Genomic DNA, 23,774 nt, shown 5'->3' with positions numbered 1-23,774 from the left:
AAGTAGGGTGACCAGACCAAGATATACTTAAGAATTAAAGGTGCTCAGTGACCACAAGCACAAACAGAGATCATCCTCGACAAATGAAGATGTCTGCCACCCTCTCCTGAAGGCCTGGGGGAGGAGGAAGTGGAGAGGCACTCAGGGCAGGATGTGAATGAGCAGAGATCAAAGAGCATTCATAAACCCATCTCAGAGCTGCTTAGCTACTTCTGCTAAGAAGCTGAAGTTAAAAATTCTGCTTCACATCTATGAGAGGATATAGTTACCCGAGGAGAAGTGTCCGAGCAGGATTAGGAAAGAAAAGATGGATGAGAAGAAGAGGTCCAGGTGAGGAAAAGGCAGAGCTGCTTGGACCAGGTCCTGTGGACTCCAGTCACAGAGGCTGCCCTTGCAGGTGAAGACGAACTCGAGACTGAAGCTGCTTCCAGGCCCTTCTCAGCCCAGGGTTGCCCAAGATCAGCAGCACTGAATGGCCAGCTGGGCAGGCAGCCATGACGACTTTGCACAAAATACTCCAGGAACTGTTGCTGTTGAAGACATGGGACATAGAAAGAAATAGAGCACCTGCGTTGACAATGTAAAGAATGAGAAAGTAACTGGTAGCTCTGATGGCTCCCACGTGGGCCTTCATGCTGGGGTCCCCAGAGCCTGTAGCATTGCTTTCCATGTGTAGAATGTGTCTCTTGAGAGAGAGGATGAGCAGGGTGGCCGCCAGGATAAACACGATGAGAGGGATGAAGATCCCCAGGTTGTAGAGTAGAGCCAGGTTGACCACATTGGTCTCAGAGAAGTACTCCTTCCGAGTGGCGTTGGATGAGGGTATGGGAATGGAATTGTTCACATACACATTGAAGATGTCTTTAAAGAAGAAAAAGCTAAAGCCTAAGGAGATGAACAGCGACAGCCTTAGAAGCCCAGGCATGAGCACCAGGATCTTCCTCTTCATCATGGAGAACAACGGGTGAGTAAAGTTTGCAATTTTAAGACAGTAGAAGATGGTAAGCCAGGCAGCGAGCCAGAGGTTGGAGTAGTTCAGGAACACGGTGATGACTTTGAAAGGGATGTACACTGTGTTTTGGTTATAAATGACCCAGAAGAGTAGACTGTAGATATTCTCCAGCATCATCCAAATCTGCAGCAAGAGCCTGGAGATGCTCAGCATCAATAAGATGCTGTCACCCACCAGGAGCTTTTTGCGTCGGGCCCACTCAGCCCCATGGATGACTGCGATGAAGCCGTTCCCAAAAATGCCAGTGATGCACTCGATTCCAGAGACCACCAAGGTGAAGATGACCTTATCCTTGGACATGCCCTTGTCCGTGACATCTGTGTTCACTATCACCATTCTTTTGGGCCCCGACTTTTGGGTTTCCTTGCTAAGAACTGGTGCCTGTTCTGCAGTCTTCTGCCTGTTGCTCAATGGTGTTGGAATGCTTTCTCAGTTAATGGTTATTTCTAATTTTTCTTCATTTGCTTGTCCCATGACTACAGGTTAGAGGCCTGAAATGCAAATGATGCCAGTATCTGGTTACTGGCTGTCTCCATTTTTCATAAATACCATTTGTCTTGGGCTGTCTAGAGCTCACTGGAGAGTCTTGGAGACAGGTATCTGTTAAAGTACCTTCTTACCCGATTTACTTTAAGTCCATATCCACCTGGCAGAGCAAGAGTCCCAGATGAGGAGACTTCATGCCCCCTGGCCTTTTTACTTGTCTCACAAGACCTGTTACCTGCTAAATCATTTGTAAAAATGCTTTCAGATTCTCTGATCTGCCTTCTTCTGCTTTCTGTATGTCTCCCTTATTTGGGGATTTTTTGTTACTATGGTTGGCATGTTTACAAATAAGAAATTCCCATCAGCTCATACATGAACATCTTTGACTTAGAACCACATTTCTTCCAGAAAGGCCAGCTGTTATAATATCCTCAAATAGTACACAGAAAAGCCAACATTGGATGCTATTTGGGTTAATTAGACATGAGAAAGGTGTGACCATCACATTTTTATTGTGTGTGTGCATGTGTATCACTGATGATAGTTGATTGGTATCCACATCACTGCTTGAGCTCAGAATCAGGTGGAGGTAGCCTGGGAAGGCTTCCAAGTGTTCTGAACATGGTGTTGAGGCTTATAATTTGATTCCTCACTAGATCCTGGCCATGGAACCGAATGAACTCCAGCACTTTAAAGACTATGTGGGTGCCCAGGACTCATTCCTGATCTAGTGACTCAGGACCTGGGCCAGGGCCCAGGCATGCTGTGCTTTCTCAGGACCAGGGCTGAGAAACCAGTCTCAGCCAGGGTTCAGGGAGTCTGGGCCACATCTAGTCTGCACTGGCGTTTGGTCTTGTGCTGGGTAAGATTGGACAGCGTCAGTGCACCAGGGCTAATGTTAGGCCTGGAATTAGATAAAAGTAGCCAACAGGAACAAGGAACTTGAGGCAGAGTCCAGATAGAAAGTACAGAAAGTACAAAGAGTGCTGAACAAGATAACCGCCTGTGCATGACCTTGTCTTTGCAGAAAAGTATCCACTGCTGCAAGCAGAAAGCATAGCCATGTGTGTTCCCTCGAGATAGCCAATGGCTAACAGCTACGTCCGCTGCTGTATTTGCTCGCTTGCTCACCCCAATAAAAACCCTAGGCTGTAAGCGCCAGGCGGGACTCTCATTTGCAGCCCTTTCTGGGCACCGTGTCTCCGGACACCTCGAGAGTTGGCCCCTGCTTTGGCCAATAAAGTTCCATTTTAAACTCCTGAAAGCTTCCAACCATTTGTTGCTCGCGTTTGTGGATGCTAAACTAACTATATTTTTTATTGGCCAGCATTTCCATTTAGGAGATTACATATATTTGGGGGGAAAGAAAAATCTGTCTTCTCCTGAAAATGGGAAGATCTGGCAACATGACGTCTGCAGGGTGAATCGGCTGCAGTGGGATCGTGCCTGCCCACCTGAAGCCAGACATGTGCGCACGTCCCAGTTTGTCCCAGCGTTCACCCATTCCTTGGGTCCCCTTGCCCCTATGCCTCAGGCCAGTGCCTGCCCTAGTACACTTTTTATGACATAAAGGGAAGGATGATAGAACTCGAGTTCCTCGACCCACCGAGTATAGACGTCAGATTTATTGCTATTATAAAACTGTCTTGCATTATTCAATCATACTTGCAAACATTGAGAAAGCTTTGCTTGGAGAAATGAAAGTTCCTGTGGACTTGAAGGCTGGTGCAAGAGTGTCCCCAGCAGCTGTATCCATAGCAGCCAGAAACAGTGAGCAACGTCTGCCAGCAGACAGCCACAGCGGCGGTAACCTCTCTCCCTTCTGAGGAGAGAGGAAAGTAGTGTTTGTCAAACAGCCCTCACAACTCCCAAAGCCTCACACTCATCTTTCAGTTTAGTTTGTCCCAATTTAGGCGAGATGGTAAAAAATATCTCCCCAAATTTCTCACACATGATTGCTGATTTCCACAGTTCTGACGCCATCTTCCATTGGCTTTCATGCATATCTTTCTTTGGTTTTAGGAGGTGAATGGAGGCAACTTTATTTTAGGAAAGATCTCAGTGGGGTTGGCGGGAACCGACCACCAAAGGTTCCAGATTCTTGGCTGTTAAGTCCAAAGCTTTGGTGCAGGTGCAGGAGGGAATGGATTTGGAAGAATCTGTGATAAGAGGAGCCATTTCCCTCTCACTTCTCTCTCACACACCACCAAGTGGACTTGAACATGGTTTTCATTAAGAGGAGTGTCGGAGGAGGAAGGCATCTCTGGAGCAGGGCCCTGTACCGGGGCTACCCCTCATAGAGGCAGAGGAGGGGCTGCAGCATGGCCTGCCACGCTCAGCAAAGCCACAGAAGCTTCCTTGAGCCCACAACAAGGGCCTGGGAATTTGCTGAGGGGGTAGTGGATTCCAAAGGGGTCCAGTGGTCCTCCCAAGGCAGCTTTGGGAGCAAGGGCAGAGGAATGACCTTGGAAGAGGCCCCTTTGCCCCCCCCACAAGGCTCTGTTTGACCCCAGGTAACAAAGATGTTATATCCAGGAGGACAGGCAGGAGAAATTCTGAGCAATCTTGTAATGATACTGGTCAAGCCTGGTGTGACTGAGAAAACACACGTATCATTCATTGGTTCAGGGAGCAGAGTCGGCTCAGTGTGACAAACACGAACAAGTTTCTTTCCTTCAGCCCATGCTCAACTCTGTACCATGGTAGCTCCCACATGCCATTGTGGTGTCCTGGGCAGGTTCCCTCTTTTCCAGTCTTTTTTGGTTATGAGTACTCAACTCAATTTAGTTTCCTAGTTGGTTCAAGTCTTTTTAACCTTCTCTCTCTCTCTCTCTGAGCACAGTTTGCACTGAGACCCCATCTGCTTGGATTGGATGGGGACGAGCCAGGTTCTGGGACAACCATCCCTCCCTCTGCAGCCCCGGCTCCGCCAGGGTACTGCTGGGAAGAGAGGCCGCAGATGCCCATTGCTTTATTTTATTGGTTTCTGTGGTCAGTGCACTTTCCTAGGCTTGCTGCTTCTTCCCCACTAACGCCACCTGGCTCTTGGGGACCTTGGGGGACTGGCATTTACACTCATATGTGGGCCGTCTGGTGAGGAGCACGTGGAGAATCCCTCTGTGGCAATTCTCCAGGGTACCGTCTGTCACTCCAGCCACCTTGCTCTCATCTCCCTTCCCTTTATACACACAGAGCTCAATGTGGTGATCGTGGCTGGTTGCAGGAGAGCTGCTCCTGCTGCCTCTCAGTAAACTGTGCAGGGAGGTGTCCATCACCAGTCCTCAGCTGCTTTCTGCAGGTCTCTCGTTTGCAACCTTGCCGACGGTTGTCTCAATTACCTGAAGGGCTTTAAAAAATGTGCATACCCATGTCCCCCACCCTTAAAGACTGTCAGTAATTTCTTTGGAGAAAAGCTAAGCATTTGGCATTTCCAAAGCTTCCCACTAAAATTCTAACGTGGAGCAGGGGAGGGTGGGGAACCCTTTGGGACACTTACCTACTTGGCTTACCATGTGGGCTATCGGGTTGATTCTGGGGCAACAGAAACTGGGCCACTGGGCATCCTTGTGGGTGTGATGTAATGACTTCCTGGAGGGGACTAAGAGGTTGTGTTCTTTCAGGTGGAGGGAGACCAGATCCAGAGGCTGAATTATAGAAAATAATTACCGTATTTTGCAAAACTGAGCTTTTGGCTGTGAAAACTTCTCCCACGATATAGTGTTAGAAAAGCGAAATGTGCCCTGGCTGGTTGGTGCAGCTCAGTGGATTGAGTGCGGGCCTGAGAACAAAAGGATTGCAGTTCGATTCCCAGTCAGGGCACATGCCTGGATTGCAGGCCAGTTCCCAGGAGGGGACACACAAGGGGCAACCACACATGATATTTCTCTCCTTTCCTTCCCCTCTAAAGATAAGTAAATAAATAAAATTTTTTAAAAAGAAAAGAAAAATATTTCCCAAATCTTTACAAAAGGTAGGAAAAAGAAGACAGACCTGGAGGCCATATGCTCCACCTTGTAAATTGACCGTTTCCACATGCTTACTTGGTTGGCATTGGGCATAACTGGAGAAGACAGCTGAGGGGCTATTTGAAACTAACGGCAGCCAGGACAAAGGCCAGGGGTGTGGAAGAGACATACGGAGAACTGAGATGTCAACAAGGCTTGTTTTGCTTTTTTAAAATAAACAGTGTTGTGTTTATGTGAAAAAAAATCTGCCTGGGACACCCAATTCTCCACCAATAGCACGTCGTAAAAGAGTGCCTATTGAATGCAGCGGAATCGTGTCCTGAAAAGATATAAACACATGCAAAAGTGAGACTAGAAACACTGTCTCTCAATGTACTGGAAATAGAGCTCGGAAACGAAAGGCAAATTGTGTGAAAAGTTTAAACACTTCAACATTTGCTCCTGCAGCTGATGATGGTGCAGATTTGGTAATATTCAGATGTAAGTCCTATTGACTCACTGAGACTTTGAGGACTTTTATACGACTGAAAATGTTTTAAACAGTGTGCTTACAACAAGCACACACCAGGAAGTAATGAGGAAATCAATCGTTCTGACAGAGAAAATGGTTGAACCACCTAACAGAGACTGGTGTTCTTGAGACAAACGCTGCTCTCGTTGGACTTGCCATAACACTGAAGTTCCATGTGGTGAGTTATGTAAGGACACAGGTCTACATCTCCTCCTCTGCAGTGTGGCTTTCTGCTGAGAGTTAAAAACGGAATGCGTCTTGGACATAGAGCTCACCACCTGTCAGCTGGCTCCCCTCCTGCGTCTGGGGCCAGGGAGCCTTCTGGAACTGTTTGATGAATTGGACACAACACAGCATTCTGCTCACTGCATGGAGCTCGGGGTTAGTCACAGCAGGATGCTGAGGAGGGTGGTTGACCTGCTGAAGTGAACTCGTGGACATCATCGGAGGAAAGGAACTCGCTGCATGTGCTCAGGCAGTAGATTGTTATCCCACAATCAGCTGTTGGGTCGACACTTTGGCTGTTTCCCTGAAAGAAGCATCCATGAGTAATTTTAAAAGTCCTGGAGAAAGTTATCTAGCTGTTGAGTCCTCTGTTCTGTCTTAGAATTGGTTTCTGAAAATGTAACATAATGGACATTGTGATACTTGAAGACACAGTTCCCAGATCACGTGCAGATTTCCACCTCTGTGAGGCCAACCTCTCGCACGCGTGCGGCTCAAGCGCTCTGTGGTGGTCCGCCGGGGGTCCCAGCGGTGTGACCCAGGACAGGGCACGCAGTGTCCGCACACTGCAACACCAAACTATCGGACAAAGATTTTTGAAAATCCTGATTTTGCACAGCTCGTTTCCATGATTCAACTAAGTAAAACCACGTATGGATTCTAGGCAGGGCTGCCTGTCACGGCTGAATTCTGCATTCAAGCAAACTCGATGCAAGATACAGTGTTGATATGTTGGGACCAAAGGCAAAAGTTGCAGATTTCTGGTTCCAGGACCAAAATATAAAAGCTGTGAAAGAAAATGTTAAAATTAAAATCTTTTTATTTTTATCTTCTTTTTTCTCTTTTGAATTCAAGATATAATCATCAATATCGTACACAATATGCATTATATCGTACAAATGTAGGCTCCAAACAGAAAAAGTGTTTAGAAAAACAAAGTTTGATTCTTTTCCTTGACTTGGTTTGCTTTTATGCCACGTTAAACGTTTATTAATCCATAGACATGTATGTTCCTGGCTCCCGTAGGCCTGGAGTTTTCAATGATCTCTTTAACGCCTGTCTTGCGTGGACAATTTAACTAGGTAATGGTCTAAAGCTTAGCTGTCAGTTTGCACCACTAGATGGAGCTTGAGTCCCGCTTGAACAAATTGAGCAATTACTCAATTCGTCCACTAGTGGGCAGGCATGCTCTTTTTTTCTCTCTCTCTCTGCACAGGAGCCTGAGGAAAACCTTTGAAAACCTCTTAGGCAGTTGGCTAAGAGTTTTATCTGCCCACCTTCAGGGAGAGCTCTGAATCTTTATACTCATGGTCAGAATCATTTCAGACAATTTTCATAAGAAAACATGTTTTCTTTAAGATTTCATTTATTTATTTTTAGAGAGGGGAAAGGAGGGAGAAAGAAAGAGAGAGAGAGAAACATCAGTGTGTAGTTGCCTCTCATGGCCCCACTGGGGACCTGGCCTGCAACCCAGGCATATGCCCTGACTGGGAATCAAGCCTGCGACCCTTTGGTTTGCAGCCTGCACTCAATCCACCAAGCTACGCCAGCCAGGCCAAAACATATTTTTTTTCTTTTTCTTTTTTTAGATTTTATTTTTTTATCTTTAGAGGGGAAGAGGAGAGAGGGAGAGAAATATCAAAGTATGGTTGCCTTTTGTGTGTCAAAACATATTTTCTTTTAGTAAAGTTTCTTTTATTAACAGATCAGTTAATATTTGTTTTTGAAAAACGATGCTTCTTAAACAGACTAACTTGAGTTGACTACAGAGCCTTTTATGAAGAATCCAGAGCATCAGGGAACTAGGATTCTGGTACTGCACGTGACCTGAGAGCTCACCAATCAGGATGGGTGAACTAAGCAAGGCCTTCCAGAGTGCAGGGAGCTGCCTAAGGCCTTACACCTGCCCAGCTCATATTGGGAGCAGAAGTAATGCATCTTGGGTGGTCCCTTTACACTTGCCTTCTGATCACAAGTGAAGTAGTTCTCCACAGGCTCTCTCCACTGCCATCATCACATCTCCTCTGCCTCCACCCCTCCTGCCTCCCTCTTACAAAGACGCTTGTGAGTGCATTGGTTCCATCTGGATAATCCAGGATCATCTTCCCGCCTGAAGGTCCTAAACTTCATTACATGTGCCAAGTCCCATTTACCAGGGAAGGTGATATGTCCACAGGTTTTTCAAGTCAGAATGAGGACATCTCTGAGGAGGGTGTTCTCCTGCCCCCTGCAATCAGTATGTGGGCATGTGCCAAGCAGAGGGCCTGAGCAACCAGGTGCACCAGCAGCAGTCAAGTCAAACCATGCACTTCCTACTCCCTTCTTGCCCCTGCCTTCTCCCCGGACCTGGAAGCAGCTGAGCAAGTGGGAAGGGAAGTGTGAGGAAAACAGGGCTCACTCCGGCCTTCCTGGTCACTGGAGCTGGAGGTGATCTGAGCGGCTCAAGCCTCGCTGGAGAGAGGTTTTGAGCAAAGTAGGACTATACTTTTTTTTAACTGAAAAATCTGCTGTATTCATTCCAAACATGTTTGGGAACCCACAGGCTCTACCTGGAGGGCAGCTCATGGCTGGAGAAAGGAACTCTTTAGCAGTGAACCTGAAGGTAATGATGGGGAGAGAAAGCATCCACATGGCCCCTCGTAGAACCAGCTCATTGAATGAACCTGGCAGGAGTGATTGTGGGTGAGAGGGGATTTCAAGACACTGTTGATTCACTCCATGAACTGGAAAGACCCCCTTCCCAGATGGGGAGAGACAGCTGAGTGTTGAGTCTGCTGTGCCAGGAAGCTGAGGGGTTGGGGGCAGGCACTGGGAGGCCCATGGCTTTCGGATGAACACTGGATGATTTTCCCCTCACCTAGAAATTTGGGCTAGGTGGGGGTAGGTAGAGGAAGGAGAGGAAAGAGTGGGGAAAAATGGAAGGACCTGGACTGGTAATTGCAGACTCTCCCATGGAGACAAACAGATGGACACCATTGCAAATCTATGCTGGCAGGAAGAGCCGGAGTGTGCGGCCACCACACCAAGGTCGGGACACCTGTGGCTCGGCAGCTTTGAATAGACGTTAACGTGCTTCCCCAACGCGTGACTGTCCGGCCTGTCTAAACCCTCAAAGGGTGACAGAAAACTTTCATGGGCTTCTTGAGGGCACCAATTAGACATCTAAACCCAAGATTCTCCCCGATGGCCAGATGACCCTGCTCCCTTCCTTCCCTGCTGGGGCCCAGAACACAGGAGAGCAGGCCCCACATAAGACTAAACATGGTGAGTGGCGATCATCAGGCTAAAACCAAAATTACCACCTACTCTTTTTTTATTACATGTGATATGTAATTATAATGCCCATGTTAAGAATTCCATAATGACAAAACTATTCTATTGACAGTTCTTCTACAAAGACAGACATAGAGGTTTGGGGTGAGGGGACCCCAAATTTTTGGAGGGCGATTACAGAGCACCAAATTGGATGTGTGTTTTGTGCAGGAGATGAGACGTTGGTATTTCTGTTTGAATGGAGTGGATGGGTCAAGATAAAAGGCAGCAGGTAACGAGCACAGTGCAAGGAAACAAGCAGATGTTTTGCGTCTTCCTCATCAATATACGGCCCTGGGAAATGAAGAGCATGAGAAGAGGTCCAGAAAAGTGACCGGGGCTCCAGGGTGCTATGGGGAGTGGCAGAGGGCGGTGAGAGCCGTCAGGGACAGCTCCCTTAGCCTAGGTGCCATGGAGGCATGAACGTTACAAACGACTCCAGGTGCGTTGTAGAGATGCAAGTGGGGCGTTGCTTATGCTGGTTGTTTATGTGGGTGCAAGCTGCTCCTGGTCCAAACTCTTACCCCGGATTGTTTGGCAAAGAACAGAATCTGGGTATCTGGGTACTTTTGTTTCCAGACTTGTAGAAAAGTTGCAAGACAGCCCAGAGGATTCCTGCAGGTCCTTCACCCAGATTACCTAAATGTTGTTAATTTACCACCTTGCTTGATTCTTTCTTCTCTCTAAATACTGTGTACAAGGTCTGTCCAGAAGGTATCCAGCCAGGTAATATGAAAAATAGAGAAACATTTGTTGAAGAAGATACAGGATATGAGAAACATTGTACATAGGACAATGATGCCTCAGTCCCCTTCAAAGTAGGCACCTTGGGACCTCACACATTTCTCCCAATCACCATCAGCTGCTCTATCATATTCTCCTGAATCTCATTGATGGTCTGAAATGTCTTCCCTTTCAAAGATGATTTTAGTTTTGAGAAAAGCCAGAAGTCTCAGGGCACCAAGTCTGGGCTGTAGTGGGGCTGAGTCACCTGGGTGATTTGATGTTTCACCCAAAAATTCTGCATGAGACATGATGCATGAGTGAGTGCATTGTTGTGATAAAGCTGCCAATCACCAATTGCCCATAGCTGTAGCCTTCTGAATCATCTGAATAGTTTTCATAGCGAAATGTTCAAGTTTAATGCAAAATTTGATGCAGATTTGTTGTTCTACTTAGTCATTTTGAGTGAGGTGGCCACACAGTACACATGCTCATTCAACGATGTCTTCTGCCCCCACTGACTAGTACAATGAAGTCATCACTGTTGATGCATGTGCATTCCAGTCCACTCTCCTCAGCTGCCAGGTTACATTGGTGTTGTATAAACCATTCTTGTTACATTAACAATGGCTGGACTTTTTCTGGACAGACCTTGGGCATATGTCTTTTTCCCATGAACTGTGTGAGAGGAAGCCTTAGATATGATGCCCCTTCACTCCTAAATACGTCAGTGGGCTTCCTAAAAACAAGGACATTAGGATTGTGAGTGTGTTGCAGCCTGGCCTAGCCTACTCTGGATGAATACAGACAACTTGGTGGAGTTCCTAAGAGGGGAAGCTTCAGTGTAGACAAGAGGTCAAAGTTGTAGAACAGAAGTTACACAGAGTCCATTAGGGAAATCCAGGCCAGAATCTGGAAGCTTAGAACCTTAAAGCAAACAGGTTTTTAACTGATATTTTATGATATGATATGATATATGATATGATGCAATAGAATTTAGGGAGCTCAATAAGGGTTGCTGGGAAGGGAATTACTACATTCAGGTGTGTGGATAGAAGCGACTTCAGGAAAATCTGTTTCATGAGCAAGACCAAACTGGACTTGGTTTCTGCTTCGTGCCCACGATTAACTATTACCATCACTGTATGTTGGAATGTTTTCACTAATCACTGTTGTTTGCTCCAGACCTGAAAACATGCCACTGGTGATGATGGTGACACTATTACAGAGGATGTCATTACTGAAAGTATAGGAAGGGGTCTTTGGGGGATGGGTGGGAGGGCTAGCCACTGAAAAGGACACTCATTCGACCAATGGGAATTCAGTCCGTTTAGGGTCAGACACTGGGAATGCACTGCCTGTCCCTCTGTCCTGACAGTGGCACAGACTCATTGGTCCCCATTCTTGGAGCTTTGTTCTCTCACTCCTTTTTCCAAATCCACCTCCAACACGAGCTCTCAGGCTGTGCTCAGGAACTGGTTTGAATGGGCCCCTGATTTATTTGCAGTCACCCGGGAATCTGGAGTATAGATGCAAATGACAGTTTTCTCTGGTAAGTGTCAGTGGCAACTGGCTCATTTCCTGATTTGCATTCCCAAGGCCTGGGCTCTCAGGAAACCACATCTCCAAGGCCGTCTGGTGGGGTTATTTTTAATCTCGGCTAGAAATGCCAGTACATAATAGTTCCGAAAACCGAAAGAGCTTCGATATACAAGGCAGAGAGTGATTAGGGACAGCGTCATTCGTTGAGCCAAATTCTGGGACCAAAGAGGAGAGAAGGAGAAGGGACTCTGGGCATGGAGGAGGTTTGGCCTGAGCAATGAGAATGCAGGAGTGTGCTCAGAGAGGGAGACCTCCCTCGGGTAGTTGAAGCATTCTGCAGTTTTCTTTCCAAGTTGGTCTAATGAGAACCCCTATTTCTGAAAATAGTAGTGACTTCCCAGGGTTTATCTTTACTCATACCAACTCTTGGAGTCTTGTCTCTCACTGGCTCTGGGCCTTGCCTGGAGGTGATTTTACTCCAAATCGGACTCCAGGTTTAGAATTGATTTATATGTAGACAGTTGTATGATCTGTGAGGATATTTTGAAATCTCAGATGAGCTCCCACATAAAGCAAGAATGAAGTTTTTTAAATTGCACATGGAGTATGAGAAGAAGCAAATTACATTTAAAAAGTAATTTATTAATGTTACCCTGATGCATTTAAATTAAAAAAATTCAAAAGTAATTAGTTTAATATTGGCATTGGGTCCTCTCAGTTCCCCTGGTGGATGTAAATGTAATTCTGGGCAAACTGACTCATTTCATGCGACACTCATCCCCCTGAGACGTTCTCTGGGGCTCTGAGCCTGGCTGCTAGTGAAAGGAAGGTACTCAAGGGGTGGGTTTCCAGGCCAGACATCCTGTCTGCAGAGTCACTGCCTGTGCCTCCCTCCCCTCTCACTGTGAGACCTCCTTTCAGGTGGCTCTCCATCCTCCCCCTCGGAAGGCCCCTGCTCTGGCTCACTTCCCTGGTGCTCGCTGCTCCAACTTGGGGCTCAGCTCCCTTTGTTGTATGGAGTCCCAGTCAGTACTGGATGGCTGGGGTAATGTCCCCAATGTGAAACAGGTACACTTCTTCCCAGGAAATTGACCACCATGTCTTCTTAGCTTCGTGGCAGACAAGTCAGTGTTGGCCAGGAAGGCCTGAATTTGGCTTTTATCTTTTTTAATGCATATATATTTATTGAATTTTTGGGGGTTATGTTTGTTCATTAAATAGGCTCCAGGTGTGCAATTCTATAATATATTATCTGTGTATTATATTATGTGTTCACTATGTAGTCAAGTCTCCTTCCATCACCATTTATCTCCCTTTACCCTCTTCTGCTTGTCCCTGCTGCCTTCACTCTAGTAATCACCAAAATGATGCCTGTGTCTATGAGGGTTTTTTTTCTTAATCCCTTCACTTATTTCATCCCCTCTGACAGCTGTTAGTCTGTTCTTTGTATCTATGAGTCTGTTTCTACTTTGTTTATTTTCTTCATTAGTTCCAACATGTAAGTGAAATCATATGGTATTTGTCTTTCTCTATTTTCACTTGCCATAATACCCTCTAGGTCCATCTATGCAGTTGCAAAAGATAAGATTTCCTTAATGTTTACAGCTGAATAGTGTTCCATGGTATAAATGTACCACAGCTTTTTTATCCGCTTTATCTACTGATGGACATTTGGGCTGCTTCTCAATCTTGGTTATTGTAAATGATGCCACAGTGAACATAGAGGTGTGTATATCTCTTTGAATTGGTGATTTGAATTTCTTCGGATACATACCCAGAAGTGGAATCACTGGGTCATAAGGCAGTTCCATTTTTCATTTTTTTGAGTTATTTCCATACTGTTTTTCACAGTGGCTGTACCAGTCTGCATTCCTACCAACAGTGCATGAGGGTTCCCTTTTTTCCACATCCTTCTCGCCAGCACTTGTTGTTTGTTGATTTCTTGATGATGGCCATTCTGACAGGTGTGAAGTGACATTTCATTGTGGTTTTAATTTGCATTTCTCTGATGATTAATGATGCTGAGCATGTTTCCATATGTCTATTGACCATCTGTATGTCCTCTGTGGAGAAGTGTCTATTCAGATCTTCTGCCCAATTTTTAATTGAATTAGTTGGGTTTTTTATTTTGGTGTGTTGACTTGTCAGAGTTCTTTATATATTTTGGATATTAACCCTCTATCAGGTGTATCATTAGCAATGATCCCATTCAGTGGGTTGTCTTTTATTTTGTTCATGGTCTCCTTTGAGTATAAAACTTTTGAGTTTAATGTAGTCCCATTTGGTTTTTTTCTTTTATTTTCTTTGCCTGAGGAGATATGAGTATATCAGAAAAATATATTGCTGTGAGAAATATCTGATATTTTACCATTTATGTTTTCTTCTAGGATGTTTATGGTTTCAAGTCTTAAATTTAAGTCTTCAGTCCATTTTGAGCTTATTCTTGTGTATGGTGTAAAGAGGTGGTCTAGTTTAATTTTTTCTGTGTGTGTATCCAATTTTCCAAACACCACTTATTGAATAAGTGGTCTTTACCCCATTGTATGCCTTTGCCTCCTTTGTCAAATAGTAATTAGCCATAAAGCCCTGGATTTATTTCTGGGTTCTCTATTCTTCTTTATTGGTCTATAGGTCTGGTTTTATGCCAGTAACACACTATTGTGATTACTTTGATCTTGTAGTATATTTTGATATTTGGTAGTGTGATGCTTTTAACTTTATTCTTCTTTCTCAAGACTGCTGAGGGTATATGATGTCTTTTGTGGTTTGATATAAATTATTGAAATATTTATTTTAGTTCTGTGAAATTTGACATTGGTCTTTTGATAGGAATTGCCTTGAATCTATAGATTGCTTTGGGTAGTTTGAACATAGTCATGATGTTAATTCTTCCTATCCATGAGAATGACATATGCTTTCATATATTTGTATCTTTGTCGATTTCTTTCTTCATTACCTTATAATTTTCTGAGTATAGGTCTTTTACCTCCTTGGTTAAACTGATTCCTACTTACCTTATTATTACTATTTTTGGTTGCAATTGTAAATGGGATTTCCGCCCCCCCTGACCACCCCAGAATGTCTCACAAAACAGCAGAATATATTTCTGGAGATAGCAGGCAAAACAATGTGAGCTTTGTGAATTTCTCTTCTTTTGTGAATCCATGAATTGCCACATGTTGACAGAAAGGAACTCAGTGAAAAGACTGGGACTGTTTTCTTAGTTCCTCTTTCTGATAGTTCATTTTTGGTGTGTAAAAATGCTAGCAATTTCTGATTCTTAATTTTGTACTCTGCTACTTTACCAATTTTATTGATCAATTTTACTAGTTTTGTTGGATGGAGTCTTTAGGGTTTTTATGAACAGTATCAAATTGTCCACAAAGAATGACAGTTTTATATCATCCAATTTGGATGCCTTTTCTTCTTCCTGTCTGATTGTGGTGGCTACAACTTCCAGTACTATGCTGAATAAAAGTGATGAAAGCAGTTTTGTTCTGATCTTAAGTTAACTACTTCTACTGTTTGCTCATTGAGTATGATGTTGGCAGTGGGTTTGTCATATATGACCCTTATTATGTTGAGCTATGTTCCCTCTATTCCCACTTTGCTGAGAGTTTTTATTATAAATGGGTGCTGGATCTTACCAAATGCTTTTTCTGCATCTATTCATATGATCATGTGATTTTTATCCTTCATTTTGTTTATGTGGTGTATCACACTTATTGATTTGCAAATATTGTACCAACCTTGCATCCCCAGAATAAATCCCACTTCATGATGGCATATGACCTTTTTACTGTATTGTTGGACCCAGTTTGCTAATATTTTATTGAGAACTTTTGCATCTATGTCCATCAGGGATATTGGCATATATATATGTATGTATGTATGTGTATATATATGTGTGTGTGCATATATATATATATATATATATATATATATAATCTTGTTTTAGGATTAGGGTAATGCTGGCCTCATAAAATGAGCTTGGGAGTCATTCCTCCTCTCACATTTTTTGAAATAGTTTCAGAAAGATAGCTGTTATTTCTTCTTTGAATGTTTGGCAAAATTCACCTGTAAAGCCATCTGGTCCAGGACTTCTGTTTGCTGGAATTCTTTGGTTACTGCTTCAATTTCATTAGTTGTGATCTGTCTATTCCTATTCTCTAATTCCCCCTGATTCCGTTTTGGAATAATTGTATGTTTATGGGAATTTATCTATTTCATTCAGTTGTCCAATTTGTTGGCATGTAATTGTTTGTAATATTTTTTATTATCCTTTGTATTCCTGTGATATTAATTGTTATTTCTCCTCTTTCACTTTTGATTTTATTTAATTGGGTCTTCTATTTTTTTAATTTTATGAGTCTAGTCAGATGCTTGTCAATATTCTTTATCTTTTCAAAGGACCAGCTATCATTTTCATTGATCTTTTGTATTGTTTTTTCAGTCTCTATGTTATTTATTTATGCTCTAATCTTTATTATTTCCTTCCTTCTACTTATTCTGTGCTTTGTTGTTCTATTTCTAGTTCTTTTAGGTATAAGGTTAGATTGTTTTTCTAAGATGTTTTTTGCTTCTTTTCTTCTTGGACTGCTTTTGCTGTGTCCCATAGATTTTTGGTTGTTGTGAGTTTACTTTCTTTGATCTCAAGGTAACTTTTGATCTTGTTGTTAACCCACTCATCATTTAGTAACATGTTATTTGGCCTCCATGTGTTTATGTGTTTTTCAGATTTATTCTTATAATTGATTTCTAGTTTATACCATTGTGGTAAGAGAAGGTGCTTGATGTGATTTTGATCTTGAATTTATTAAGACTTGTTTTGTGTCCTAACATGTGGTCTATCCTAGAGAATGTACCATGTGCCCTGAAAATGAATGTATATTCTGCTGCTTTGGGAGTGAAATGCTCTGTAAATATCACTTAAATCCATCTGTTCTAGTGTGTCCTTTAAGATCACTGTTTCCTTGTTGATTTTTTTTTCCTGGAAGATCTATCCATTGATGTCAATGGGGTGTTAAAATCCCCTGCTGTTACTATATTACTGTCAGTCTCTCCCATATGTTCATCAAGATTTTCTTTATATATTTAGATGTTCCTATATTGGGTGCATATGTTTACAAGGATTTATATCCTATTGGTTGGATTGATTCTTTTAGCATTATGTAACGTCCTTCTTTGTCTCTCATCATGGCCTTTGTTTTGAAGTCTATTTTGTCTTATATAAGTATTACTACCCCATCTTATATTTTCATTTTCATGGAATATCTTTTTCCATCCCTTCACTTTCAATCCCTGTGCATTTTTTTGTTCTGAGGTGGGTCTCTTGTAGACAGCACATACATGGATCATGTTTTCGTATCCATTCAGTTACCCCATTTCCTTTTATTGGAACATTTAATTCATTTATATTTAAAGTAATGATAGCCTTGCTGGGTAGAGTCTTGGTTATAGGTGCTTGCTTTCATCACTTTGAATATTTTTGGCCAATCCCTTCTGGCCTGAACTGTTTCTATTGAGAAATCAGCTTTGTAGGCGACTGTCCTTTTCTTGATGCTTTTAAGATTCTCTCTTTATCTTTAACCTTTGTCTTTTTAATTATGACGTATCTTGATGTGACCCTCTTGGGATTCATGTAGTTTGGGGCTCTATGTACTTCCTGTACTTGTGTGACTTCTTCTTTTACCAGGTTAGTGAACTTTTCAGACATTATTTCTTCAAACCAGGTTTTGAGCCCTTGTTCTCTCCTCCTCCTGTTACCACTATGATGTGGATGTTGTTATGCTTGATGTGGTCCCCCAGACTTTCCTCATTTTAAGAAATTCTTTTTTCTTTTTCTGCTCTGCTTGGGTGTTTTCTTTTATCTTGTCCTCTAAACCAGTGGTTTGATCCTCTGCTTCATCCAACTTGCTGTTGATTCCTTCTAGTGTATTCTTCATTTCAGATTATACTCTTTATGACTGGTTCTTTTTTATGGTTTCTCTGTCCTTTTTAATGCTTATGATCTCCTTGTTTAAGTTCTCACTGAGATCATTCATTCTTCCCCTAAGGTCCTTGAGCATTTTTATCACCATTGTTTTGAACTTTGGTTGCTTCCATTACATTTTATTCTTTTTTTCTTTTTTTAATTATTATTTTTTATTTAATTATTTTTCAAGTACAGTTTTCTGTCTATTTCTCCCATCCCAGCCCACCCTGCCCTGTGCTCCCCACCTCCCTCCCATTTCCACTCCCCTTAGTTATTGTCTCTGTGTCCTTTATACTTGTTCCTCTAAATCCATCCCCTTTTTTTCCCCCTTACATTCCCTCCCCTCTCCCCTCTGGTCACTGTCCCCCTGTTCTCTATTTCAGTGTATTTGTTTTTATTTTGCTTGCTTGTCTGTTTTGTTGTTTAGCTTCCTGTTAAAGGTGAGATCATATGGTATTTGTCTTTCAACCCCTGGCTTATTTCACTCAGCATTATGCTTTCCAGTTCCATTAATGCTGTTGCAAAGGGTAGTAGATCCTTCTTTCTCTCTGCTGCATAGAATTCCATTGTGTATATGTACCACAATTTTCTGATCCATTCACTTACTGATGGGCACCTAGGCTGCTTCCAACTCTTGGCTATTGTAAATTGTGCTGCTATGAACACTGTGGTGCATACATTCTTTGAAACTGGTGTTTTAGGATTCTTAGGATATAATCCTAGCAGTGGAATTGCTGGGTCAAAAGGCAGGTTCATTTTTAGTTTTCTGAGAAAATTCCATACTGTTTTCCATAATGGTTGTACCAGTCTGCAATCCCACCAACAGTGAACTAAGGTCCCCTTTTCCCCACAACCTCTCCAACATTTGTTGTTTGTTGCTTTGTTTATGATAGCCATCCTGACCAGTGTAAAGTGGTGTCTCATTGTGATTTTAATTTGCGTCTCTCTGATGGCTAACGATATTGAGCATCTTTTCATGTGTCTCTGGATCTTCTGTACATCCTCTTTGGGGAAGTATTTGTTCAAGTCTTTTCCCCATTTTTTAACTGGGTTGTTTGTCTTCTTAGAGTGGAGTCATATAAGTTCTTTGTATATTTTGGAGATTAAACCTTTGTCTGAGGTATCATTGGAAAATATGTTTTCCCATACAGTTGGTTGTCTTTTTATTTTAATACTGTTTTCTTTAGCCACACAGAAGCTTTTTATTTTGATGAGATCCCATTTGTTTATTCTTTCCTTTATATTCCTTGCTCTAGGGGACATATCAGTAAAAATGTTGCTGCATGAAATATCTGAGATTTTCCTGCCAATGTTCTCCTCTAGGACTTTAATGGTTTCATGGCTTATATTTAAGTCTTTTATCCACTCTGAATTTATTTTGGTGTATGGTGTAAGTCAGTGCTCAAGTTTCATTTTTTTGCACGTAGCTGTCCAGTTCTCCCAACACCATTTGTTGAAGAGGCTATCTTTACTCCATTTTATGTTACTGCCCCCTTTGTCGAATATTAATTGACTATAGAGAGTTGGGTTTATTTCTGGGCTCTCTGTTCTGTTTCATTGGTCTATGTGCCTGTTTTTATGCCAGTACCAGGCTATTTTGATTACAGTGGCCTTGCAATACAGTTTGATATCAGATATTGTGATCCCTCCTACTTTGTTCTTGTTTTTCAAAATTGCAGCTGCTATTCGGGGTCATTTATGGTTCCATATAAATTTTTGAAGTGTTTGTTCTATGTCTGTGAAATATTCCATTGGTACTTTAATAGGTATTGCATTGAATCTGTAAATTGCTTTGGGTAGTATGGACATTTTGATGATGTTAATTCTTCCAATCCGTGAACATGGTATATGTTTCCATTTGTTTGTGTCTTCCTTGATTTCTTTCTTCAGTGTTGTGTAGTTTTCTGCATACAGGTCTTTTACCTCCTTAGTTAGGTTACATTTCATTCTTTTTTTTAGAAAAATTTCTTGCTCTTTCATTGGGGGCATGTTTCTTTGCCTCCCCATTTTGCCTTTTTATGTTTATCTCTCTGTATTAGGTAGACCTGCTATGACTCCTAAACTTGTTATGATGCTTTTATGTGATAGGTATCTTGTGGGGCTCAGTGGCATACTCTTACATCACCTGAGCTGGGTGCTCCAGGAATGTCTCTTGTGTGGGTTATTTGTGCCTTCATGTTGTAGTTGAGTCTTGAATGCTTTCAGCTTGTTTGTGGGTGGGTTAACTCTTGTGCTGGTGGAATATAAGGACAGACCCCAATCACAGTGTATGAGCTGCTGTCCAGGGGCTGTACCCCAAGGTGGAATTGTTCCAAGCAGAGTCTGGATTCTGCCAGGACCCTTCTTTGGATGTGCCACTTATGTGGCTAGTTGGGTTGAACTCTGGTATGGTCTGAAGCCCACCAGTGGTTGTTTCAGTTCTGGGTTTTGGGGGGCAGGGTTCCAGTACAGGTTGGTGTCAAACAGTGCCTGTAACTGGCCTTTGGCTCTATGTCTGGAGCTACCATGCAATTTGCTGTTAGGCTGCCTCTATGGATCATAGGTGTGCATGGGAGGGGCAAAACTGTATACAAGGGTCAGTTTCCCCCAGTTTTAAACCAGGGGCAGACTAATAGGAGGCCCAAGGCATACTGAGGTCCATCTCTACCTGTTGGCCACTCTGCTACCCTGGGAGGTTGCCTGGTCTTCTTTGAGAGTCTTCCAAAGAAAGACTGTAGAGTGGGCCAAGGCTGGCCACAGCACACAGACCATTCTACAAACAAGGTGTGAGCTTGATAGGATGGGGCAACCAGTGTTGGGAGGATGGGGCAAGGGGGACTTCTCCTATGGGGCAGCACACTCAGGCATTCATTGGGGTAAATAGCCCCTACTTTAGAGCCATGTCACTCAGTCTCTGCCAGAGTCTCCAACCCTAGCTCCCTCAGGAGGAGTGAACCTTAGGTTCAGGCTGGGTGCAGCAAGCAGCTCCTTTGTAGGAGCAAGCTTAGCAGGGCTGAGCACCGGCAGTTGGAAGGACAGGTCAAATGCATCTCCCGTTCAAGGGGTGGTGATGACTGTGCTTGCCAGAGGTGAAGTAAAACTGGCTGTAACCCCCTGTGCTGTAACCACACAGTCCAATGCCCATTTGAGTCTTGGTGAAGAGCCTTCCAGGCAGATGCAGTCCAATGATTTCAACTTTTTGTAAATGTCCCATAGTTGCTTTATCCACTCACCTACTGATGGACACTTGGGCTGCTTCCATATCTTGGAGATTGTAAATAATGCTGCAATGAACATATAAGTGCTTAAGTTCTTTCAAATTAGTGTTTTGGGTTCCTTTGGATATATTCCCAAAAGTGGGATCTCTGGGTCAAAAGGCAGATCCATTTTTTATTTTTTTAGGTATCTCCATACCTCTTACTACAGTGGCTGCACCAATCAGCATTCCCACCAGCTATGCAAAAAGAGTTCCCCTTTCTTCATATCCTCGCCAGCACTTGTTGTTTGTTGATTTATTGATGATAGCATTCTGACAGGTGTAAAGTGATAGTTCATTGTCATTTTAATTTACAATTATTTTTTATTAGTGATGGTGAACATCTTTTCATATGTCTCTTGGCCATCTCTATGTCCTTTTTGGAGAACTGTCCACTCAGGTCCTCTGAACATTTTGTGATTTGTTTGTTTTTTTTGGTGTTACATTTTGTAAGTTCTTTATAAATTTTGGGTATTAACCCTTTATCAGATGTATCAGCAAATATGTTCTCCCATTCTGTGGGTTGTCTTTTTATTTTGTTAATGTTATCCTTTGCTATGCAAAAACTTTTTAGTTTGATGTAGTCCCATTTGTTTATTTTTTTTTCTTTTGTTTCCCTTGCCTGGGGAATATATCTGATAAAATATTGCTACAAACAATGTCTGAGATTTGTCTGTCTATGTTTTATTCAAAGTTTTTATAGTTTCAGGTCTAACATTTAAGTCTTTAATTCATTTTGAATTTATTCTTCTGTGTGCTGTAGGAAGGCGGTGTAGTTTCATTTTTCTGCATATACCTGTTCAATTTTCCTAATGCCATTTATTGAATAAACTATCCTTAGCTCCTTGTATGTGTTTACTTCCTCTGTCAAATATTAACTGATTATAAAGTTGTGGGTTTATTTATGTGCTCTCTATTCTGTTTCATAGATGTATATGTCTGTTTTTTATGCCAGTACCATGCTGTTTTGATTACTATGGCCTTATAGTATAGTTTTATATTAGGTAGCATGAGTACTCTAACTTTGTTCTTCTTTCTTAGAATTACTGTCACTACGTGGGGCCTTTTGTGGTTCCACATAAATTTTTTTAAATATTTGTTCTAGCTTTGTGAACTATATCATTGGAATCTTGATAGAAATCGCATTGAATCTATAGATTGCTTTGGGTAGTATGGACATTTTAATGAGGTTAATTCTTCCTATCCATGAACTCAGTATGTGCTCTTTTCAATTTCTTTCTTCAGTGTCTTATAATTTTCTGAGTATTGGTCTATTATATCCTTGATTATATTTATGCCTAGGTATTTTTTTCTTTTTGATGGAATTTAAATTTGTTTTTTTTTTAATTTCCCTTTCTGTTAGTTTGTTATTGGTATATAAAACTGCAACTGATTCCTAGATATTAATTTTGTATCCTGCTACTTTGCTGAATTCATTTATGAGTCCCAGTAGTTTCTTGGTGGAATCTTTGGAATTCTGTATGTACAGTATCATGTCATTACACAATGGGATACTACTCAGCCACAAAAAGAAGAAAGTTTTACCCTTTGCAACAGTGCAAAGGGTAGACCTGGAGAACATTCTGCTAAGTGAAATGAGCCAGTTAGAAAAAGACAAATACCATATGATTTTACTCATATGTGGAATCTAATGAATAAACTGAACTAACAAGCAAAATAGTGACAGCCTTATAGATAGAGAACAGGATGACAGCTAAGGTGGAGGAGGGTAAAGGATGAAGGGATTGAGCAAAAGGGAAAAAGGACTCATGTACATGTACAACAGTGTTGGGGGGACAGGGTATAAGGCCCTAAATGGTATGGGAAAAATACAATAAAAAATTAGTAGGAAAAAAAACCCCAGAATGATTTACATACAAAACAATGACAACAAAGATCATACTCCAATCCACATGCAAGACTGAGCTCAGCAGGGTAGGGCCACTGGGCATAGGAAGTACAGGCCAAGAGAGTCACCAGGTGGCGGGGGTGGACATAGGGTGTGCATGAATGAAGTGGGGAATAATAACCCTTTCCCCAAAATTACATAACTCAGTGACCATCTGAGTCTCCACCAGGAATTCTCTAGAAAGACCATGCACCAAAGGTCTCTGTTGGATGCAGCCAGAAGACCTTTATGTGGGACCCCTGCGTGGCAGGGTGGTGGTGTTGCCAGTAGTTGGAGAACTGGAGCAGTACTCTCCAGGCTGGTGCTGTAAGAATAGGAGTGCCCCACCCTAGGAAGATGGCATCTGAGGGCAGCATGGGACAGGGAGGGACTCAGCACATGGACTTCAGTGTGTGACCCTCCAGATCTCTCCTGGGGCCATACCACCCAGATCTTCTCCGTATGACTCCTGTGTGCTCTGGGTCACCTTCCCTCTCCCCAGATGAATGTCCAAGAGCAAGATCCTGTGCACTGACCCTTTAAAAGAGCACCTGGTCTTCTAGCAGACTCCCACCTCTTCCAGGCAGAGTCCCCACTGATTTTTACAGCCAGATGCCACGCAGCTCTTCTTTCTGGCTCTGATTCTCTGAATTGGGGCATCTTGGTGTGGGGTTGGGACCCCCGTGCTGCTCAAGGGGGATTTTTGTGGGCGAGATATTCCTCTGGATTCTCAACTGGTGCATATGGGTGTAGACTTCTGTAAGTCTTTGGTTATAAAACTTCTGTTCAGCCAGCCTTCTCTTGGTTATTCTGTTGATTGCTTTGAAATTTAGCTTTAAATCCAGTTGGCACCTGAAGAAGGTAAGTATAGCTTCCACCTACTCTGCAGCCATTTTGGAAT

At 42.6% G+C, this 23,774-nt stretch overlaps 1 protein-coding gene across 1 annotated transcript; it reads right to left on the bottom strand.

Annotated features, from left to right (window-relative positions):
• Positions 1-376: 376 nt before the first annotated feature.
• Positions 377-1,348, bottom strand: TAS2R40 (taste 2 receptor member 40). Its single transcript, XM_037150334.2, has one exon. It carries the CDS (start codon positions 1,346-1,348, stop codon positions 377-379), a length of 972 nt encoding a protein of 323 aa, XP_037006229.2.
• Between the last annotated feature and the right edge of the window lie 22,426 nt (positions 1,349-23,774).

The sequence above is a fragment of the Artibeus jamaicensis genome, unplaced genomic scaffold, assembly GCF_021234435.1.
Source record: "Artibeus jamaicensis isolate MK-2021 breed Jamaican fruit bat unplaced genomic scaffold, CSHL_Jam_final scaffold_2172, whole genome shotgun sequence".
Lineage (NCBI taxonomy): Eukaryota > Metazoa > Chordata > Mammalia > Chiroptera > Phyllostomidae > Artibeus > Artibeus jamaicensis.
This window is presented reverse-complemented; position numbering and strand designations above follow the sequence as displayed.

Coding starts and splice junctions, on each gene's coding strand:
- TAS2R40 (XM_037150334.2), bottom strand. CDS start 1,348: ATGGTGATAGTGAACACAGATGTCACGGACAAGGGCATGTCCAAGGAT.